At 36.3% G+C, this 7,433-nt stretch overlaps 1 protein-coding gene across 4 annotated transcripts; it reads left to right on the forward strand.

Annotated features, from left to right (window-relative positions):
• The first annotated feature begins 355 nt into the window (after positions 1 to 355).
• LOC103933054 (proton pump-interactor 1) lies at positions 356 to 5,416 on the forward strand. Of its 4 annotated transcripts, none has more exons than XM_009342706.3 (8): positions 356 to 557; positions 1,309 to 1,712; positions 2,398 to 2,586; positions 2,700 to 2,867; positions 3,000 to 3,194; positions 4,072 to 4,170; positions 4,268 to 4,768; positions 4,866 to 5,416. In XM_009342706.3, exons 2-8 carry the CDS (start codon positions 1,347 to 1,349, stop codon positions 5,175 to 5,177), a joined length of 1,830 nt encoding a protein of 609 aa, XP_009340981.1. In that variant the 5' UTR covers positions 356 to 557; positions 1,309 to 1,346; the 3' UTR covers positions 5,178 to 5,416. The 4 variants fall into 4 exon arrangements, with proteins under 4 accessions (XP_009340981.1, XP_009341003.1, XP_009340988.1 ...); XM_009342728.3 differs by having other exon boundaries at positions 357 to 557; positions 1,306 to 1,712; XM_009342713.3 differs by lacking the exon at positions 356 to 557 and adding an exon at positions 564 to 704 and having other exon boundaries at positions 1,306 to 1,712.
• The last annotated feature ends 2,017 nt before the right edge of the window (positions 5,417 to 7,433 follow it).

Genomic DNA, 7,433 nt, shown 5'->3' on the forward strand with positions numbered 1-7,433 from the left:
CATAGTATTCATAACAAAATTCATACACTAAATTAATTTTTGACTGGCATCTACAGAAAAGCGATAAATTTTCCAAATGGAAAATAAAATTACTTACTAATTTTATTGCTCTAATGGAAAAAAAAAAATCTTATTGCAGCTTATTTATCTATTAATGATTTACACAATCACACATAAACAATAATTAATAACATAACAAAACTCACTTTATTATTATAGGCAAAAACCCGGAAAGCCCAAAAAATTAAAGGGCCCAATTTTAATTATATTTGTAACTGAAGGGACGGGAAATAAAACGCTTCTCCACTTAGTCCAACAATATTTACTGAATGTAGAAGTTAAATACAAAGCAAACCCCAAATCCTCTTGCCTCACCAGAAATGTCTGTCTTTCTCTCTCTACAAATAAACATCTCCTCCTAGTAAGGGTAAATCTAGCCCACCACCACTCACTCTCTCACCTCCTTCTCTTTCACTTCTCTCTCTCTTGGAAATAGGATTTAGAAAGAGAAGGACTTTGAAGGAGGGAAGGAAGGAAGAAGGGGAAATAATAAAAGGGTAAGGAGATCTTGACCATATCCTTTTTTTCCATTTTCTGGGTTTTTTCTGTACTTGGATTTGGGGGCCCTTTTTCTTTACCAAAAGGATATTCTTTCTCTCCCTCTCTCTCTCTTACTGCTTCCGTTTTTTCTGTTCCTGGTATTGGTAAGAATCTCCCCGAATTTTTTTTTTTTCAGTTTTTGTTTCTGGGTTAATTTTGGTTCGTGGGTTTGATCCAATTGGTCTCGGTTGTTCTGGGTGAAAGAATTGTGTTCGGATCGTGTGTGTTGGGTTGATTTGATTGGATTTTGTTGCTTGTTCGATGTAAAGTCCCGATCTTTTTTATGCATGAATTGGCTCTGTAATTCGATGCGTTTTTTTTTTTTTGGGAAATTGAAAATTAAATACGTCTAACGGCTGTAATTATGTATTGATCTTGTGATTTTGACGGTTGGGTAATTTTGTATATTTAATTGTATGATCTGGGTTTATCTTGTTTTGGTGTTTGAATGATCTGTGAAGGATTTTAGATTGCCATCCGCTGCATATATCAGCTGGGTTTTTATTTCTTTTTTTTAGATTTGTTTGCTTTGACGATCTGAATGGAAATGTGCTTTTAAATCTGTAACTTTTGGATTGTCTTCTCTTTGCTTTTAATTTATTGTTTGATATAGGTATTCGTATGATTGACTAAAATGTGATTTCTTGAAGCATTTGCTGGTTACCCCTGTTTTTCTTTATATAACATGATATTTACCTTCTACAGCAGGAATTTTGGTTTTGTAAAGCTGTTCTTTTGTTGAAATCATGGGTGTTGAAGTTGTGGGATTTGAGGTGATCCAAGGACCAGTGGGGGCTGTCACTGAAGGAGGGAATTCTGCCAAGGAAAATGGAAAATTGGATCAAGGTCCGGGCGGTAATGAGCCCATACAGTTTGGATCGCATGGTGATGAATCAGACAAAAAGGAAGCCAACGAGGTTTCGGTTCCAAACTTCCCCAAGGATGCAGTTGACGAGTGGCCTGCTCCCAAGCAGATCCATTATTTCTATTTTGTCAGGCACCGGACAATCGACGATCCAAAAATAAAGGCGAGGATTGATCATGCTTCTAAAGAGGTGAATGAGAGGAACAAAGCCCGTCAAGACATCATTGAAGCACTGCGAGCAAAAAGGGTTAGTAGAATCTTCTGACCTTATTAGCAAATCCCATTTGTTTGAGTGTTGCTGTAAACGTAGTGTAGCTGTTTATCTGTTTGTTTTAGATTATTGACTCCTTCTTGTAGCAATGTTTACAATATGACTGTAGAACTATAATAGATGCTCATGGACATCCATGATTGCATGAATTGTCATTTGGCAACAACCAGAGAAGACTCTTTTATGCGGTCACATTGGAGACAATGTGGCTCAGGAGGGGGATGGGTATAGCTCACATATCTATTTGGAGGTTATCAGTTATGTTTAATAGTGGAAACTGATTCCCCCTCCTCCCCCCAAACCAGGTCTATTGGTACATGCAAGATGTTATATCCAGTTTTGATTTGTATTATAAGATGATAGAAAAAATATTACCTTTGAATTTTAAAGAAGTATACAGAAGTTTTACATGTTAGATATCATATGAAAATATCTCATGGATTCAAGAGCATCCTACTTGTTGAATATTGTGTTATAAAATTCTGCTGTATCTATTTTCTAAAGATGATTGAAATTAGTATGTAGTGTCAGAAGGCAAATTAGGAAATACGTAGTATAATGGACTGTTGTTCATTTTCAATTTTAGAAGAATGGCCTTTGATTTTGCTATGTTATTGCCTCCTCTCTCTTTTTTATTTGTCTTTTTATTTTTTCTGTGCAGATTGAAAGATCAGAACTGATTGAGAAGATTAAGGCTCTGAGGAATGACAACAGGCAAATTAGGTCAATTGTGGGTGAGAAGTTTAAGGATTTACAGCCTCTGCGGCAGGCTCTTGGAGAGATACGCAGTGCAGACACTGCTAGTCGCAGTGGTGGTTTATGTTCATCAGAGGAAGAGCTTAATAGTCGTGTATGTTTCTTTTCCAAGCTCTGTGCATCTCCAAATTCATCATTTTCTTTTCCTATCTTTTCCTGCTGCTATGACTTCTTGGCTTTTTCACCCATTACATACTGTTGGAACAGATCCAAGGGTTGCAGTATTATATGCAACATGAGAGCATTCCATTGTCCGAGGAAAAGAAAATACTTAAAGAGATGAAGGCTCTTGAGAACACAAGGGGACAAGTTATTGCTCGTGAGGCTGAGCTAGCTAAACTGCTTCCTAAAGAAGCCCTCAAGGACCAAGTTAAAGTAAGGGGATTCTGTTTTTACTTGTATCTTTTTGAGCCTTTTATGTTTCAATGAATTCCTGAAAATTTTGTGCTGCAGAATTGCATCATTTTATAATATGTACTAATCATTTGCAAAATTGTGTTGATGTAGCTTATGGATGGTGACTTAAAGGAAGTAAAAAAGGAGCAAGATGGTGTTAGGGCCAAAATTAAGCACCTTGATGATGCAGTGAAGGTGATTGACAAGGCAATTGCATCATTACAGGAAGATCTGAACATTGTAACTGAGAAGAGGGATAAAGCATTCGAAAATATTCGTCAGCTTAGGTTACAGACTGATCAGGCGGTAAGTCATTTTCAGTTTCTCTCTCTCTCTCTCTCTCTCTCTTTATTTTATATATATATATATATATATATATGCTTGTGTCTCAATTATCAAAATTCGGGTGCTCAAAATCTCTAAAGTGTTGACTGATTTTAATTACATCAATTTAGCAAGCCACAGATCCTTGTGTTTTCACTGTAAAATATGTGGGCATAGTTGTCTATATGAATGATTGGGTCAATTTACCGTGCCAAAAATTGTTTTAAGAATAGCTGTAGGTGCTGTTTGTATCTGACTTTTAACAATCAGGATGAAAGCATATCTCTTTCTTTAGATGCAATTTAAATTAACAAACATTGTCAGTCCGTTATGCTGAAAGATGTGTTTTTTAGCTGGTAAACTAGGGAAGGTGAAAGGTTGAGTATGTATAAGTAATTATAGTTAGGATTACCTTAGCTTTCTGTTTTTGCTTGTCATCTGGTTTGTGTATTGGTTGCTTATAAAAGTGTTCACTTTGTTTCTTAACTTTTGGCAACACTTTTCCATCAGTCCTTTTTCCATTTTAAAACCTAATGAACTTAAAAAGATGAAAAGGCGTGTTGTGAAGAATTATATTGGAACTCGGAAACATGTTGTGAGAAATTTGGTTCAGTTGTAATCTATTTTTGCTTTATAAAAGTTGAGTTTTTTGGGTTGGTATGTGGCCTCTTATTTAGACCTTTGCAATATGAAATTGTAAGTATATATATATATAGGGGGATGATGCGGTGTGCTGTCGTCTAATTATTGTAATGAATGCCCTCAAAATTAACAGTTATCCTTCTGACATGAAGGGGTGCATGTAGTGATTGCATTGCGTGATATTATAGCCCTATAATTATATTATTATGATTTTCAGAATGCTGGCTTCTACCAAAGCCGTGGGGTCATGACCAAAGCTAGAAATCTTGCTGCTACCAACAATGTCAAAGCACTTGAAGCACTTTCTAATGAAGAGGTTTGTTATATGACTATGCATTGTTTATAGCAATTTAACTCCTCCATATAATGTATAACATCTGCATTCTAAATATTAGTCTTTGTTTTTTCTTTAGGTCGAGAAATTTATGTCCCTCTGGAACAGTAACAAGGATTTTAGAGATGATTATGAGAAAAGAATTTTGCCATCTCTGGACAGCCGTCAAATGAGTAGGGATGGACGTATAAGAAACCCAGATGAGAAGCCATTGGTGGTTGTGGAAGCACCTGTGGTAGAGACAGCACCAAAATCTAATGCAAAACAAGCTAAGGAAGATACCAGATCTGCTCTGCCAGATACTTCGACTGCACAGAAAGTTCAGAAAGAAGCCAAAAATAAAGCAACTGCTCCTAAATCTGCTGCAGAGCATATTGATGTGGCTGACGAGGAAATATTTGTTTCTGAAAAGGAGATCCTAAAAGAAGAGAAAATTGATCCGGCTAAGTTGAAGGAGATGAAAAGAGAAGAGGAGATTGAAAAAAATAAGCTGGCCTTGGAGAGGAAGAAGAAGAAGGCAGAAAAAGATGCAGCTAAAGCAGCTATTAGAGCTCAAAAGGAAGCCGAGAAGAAGCTGAAGGTAATTATCTAATAACTTATTTCTTGTTATTACTTTATCTATGTTAATCTGGTTGGTATTAGAAACTAACACAAGTTTCCACTTTGACTTGCTTCAGGAGCGTGAAAAGAAGGCAAAGAAGAAGTCATCATCTGCACCCGATAGCAATCCTGAGGAACCGATAGAACCAGTTGATGAGGTTGCAGAACCAGAAAAGGTAACTGAAAAGGTTGAAGCTCCTGTCCCGGCAAAGGCAAGGGCGCAAAAGGATAACAGTCTGAGGAACAGAGGTCGAGCAAGAGGTTCAGACGCACTACCAAAAGCCATCCTGAAGAGGAAGAAGTCGAGTACAAACTATTGGCTATGGGCTGCTCCTGCTGCTGTGTTAGTTGTGTTGTTTCTAGTACTGGGTTACTACTATCTTCATTGAGGAAGGCAAGCTGGAACCGATTGAGGTAGAGAAGGCTCAAGAACTACAGTTTTCTGCTTGATAGGCGTGGGATAACAACTAGGTTTGTCTGTTTAGTTAAATTAAGTTATTTCTGTTCTTTACATATCCTTTTTCGGGATGGACTCAAAACTCATAATGTTTGTGGTAGTCCAAACTATCTTTCAATGGAGAAGAAGAAACACACATTCGGTTTTCTTTATGTGATTTCAAATTTTGAACTTTGTCCCCTTTTCATGGATATCCTGATTCTGTTATTTTTCAAGCAATAGAGTTTGAAATTCATCCTTCGGGACGGTTGGATAACTATTTCGTTTTGGGGAGTGATTGATTTTAACACTCCCTGCTTTCCCTTTTGCATTCCTCTGTTTAGAACCCTAATGGGAAATCTGTTTTTTGTTTAATAACCATCCTTGAATGCTTTTATGCGATTGCGTGTAATTTTATGCGTCGACTCGGGAGGAGCTCCACTTGTTTTCTATGGTAGAAATTAGCTGTTAGAAAAGAATTCACTTAATAACTGAATAAGCTGGAGATGGTGAATCAAGAGAGGTCTGCTTGAGGAGTTCCTGGTGGGGGCAATGAGCGACATAGACCCGGCCTCCAGCGTGGGGGACGGGACACTACAGAATCAATGTGGACGGAGCTTTACGTCGTGATGCGTTGAATTGTACTCGACGGCAAGTTTCTCATTGACGCATTCAAGGGTTGGAAAATCAATGTGCGGTCTTGGTGGTTTGCCAATTTTCTCAGTTTGGCAGTTTGCAATGCGATGTTGACTTTTAAGCTCGTTTGGTGCTTAAGAAGGAATATCAGTCCCAAAACAACTTTTGTCTTGTGTTCACGACCAACTCTTTAGGTCTTCGTTTTTTGGTTTCTTTCATGCCGTCCAAGCTACATACCTTTGGTTGCTCCTATATGAACACGGATCCCCTCCGGATCCATTATGTGGGGATCCTATGAATTGGGACCCGACAATCCACCATATGCTGCCAAGTTCTACGACTTTTGTGGGGATGAGGATCATGAGGCATCCAGCTGCACTACCAGTTTCCGTGTTTCGTATAATGACGATTGATCCATGTAATATCTCTGTTTTAAGTTTCATCATTTCATGCAGTCTTGCTCTTGCACTCTAACCAAGGTTCTGTATCTCCAATAATCTCATCTCTTTTATATAAACATGAAGTTGATGCGTAATTGGTTTTTTTATTCTTTTCTTAACGTCTGTTTATTTTCATTACTGTATTAATGTTTTCTGCTGTTGTTTATATAATTCTAAGAGGAGACAGATTAATGGCATGAGGGTAAAAAAAAATAAAAAAGAAAACTAATGAAAATGATTTGAAAACTTTGAGTTTTAATGATAAAGACAAAATAAAAGGTAAAGTGAATAGTATCAGAATTGACTTTTTAGTGTAAAAAATGTGGTTTTTCGTTAAAATGAACAGTACCGTGGGTTTTTCGTTAAAACTTTTCCAAAAAAAAAAAAAAAAAAGGGAAGGAGGGAAGGATGAGGAATGCACGGGTTGGCCTATTTTGGCCTAAGTCTTTTTTTTTTTTTTTTTTTTTTTTTTTTTTTTTTTTTTTTTTTTTTTTTTAAATTGGTTTGGGATTTTGTTTATGTTTGGGGTTCTTTTGCCCTAATTAATATTGTTTTGAATTCATATAGAAATTTTTTATGTTTGGGGTTGTCATGTTCGAGTATTTTATTTGGTATTTGGTAGTTTACGTTATATCCAAGCAATAATGCCTTTTCTGATATATGTGCAAATTTTAACACTTCGTAGATTTTTAGTTTTTAAATAACAAGAAAATGTAACTGTTTAGACTCCAGAATGCTTTGTCATTAAGGTAAATGATTTCCTTTTTTGCTTTGTACCTTTTGTGATTAACAAAGTTTAGTAATTTGTTTATTCACTTATTAATTAATTGGTGAGAGGATGAAACACACTGCTGGTTACTAAAAAACTAACGGAATCTGACAGAAGAGCTTTCGTTTCTTTTTCTTTGCTTGGATTAATTTTGTATTTTTTTTATAGAAACTTTTGTGCATATTTTTGGGAATTTTTATTTGGTTAGAGACAGGGGAAGAATATAAGGAGAGGAGAATTATATCCTTCGAGTTTCTAGAAGTTTTAATGCATGTCGCGTCCTGCATTTTTGTAATGTCTGTCCAAGTTGTCACTTAGATCTTTTGGTTTCTAGCTACTTTAGTTTTTCACCATTAAATTGTAG

The sequence above is a fragment of a genome, unplaced genomic scaffold, assembly GCF_019419815.1.
Source record: "Pyrus x bretschneideri cultivar Hongxiangsu unplaced genomic scaffold, Pyrus_bretschneideri_v1 Contig25, whole genome shotgun sequence".
In the NCBI taxonomy this organism is placed as follows: domain Eukaryota; kingdom Viridiplantae; phylum Streptophyta; class Magnoliopsida; order Rosales; family Rosaceae; genus Pyrus; species Pyrus x bretschneideri.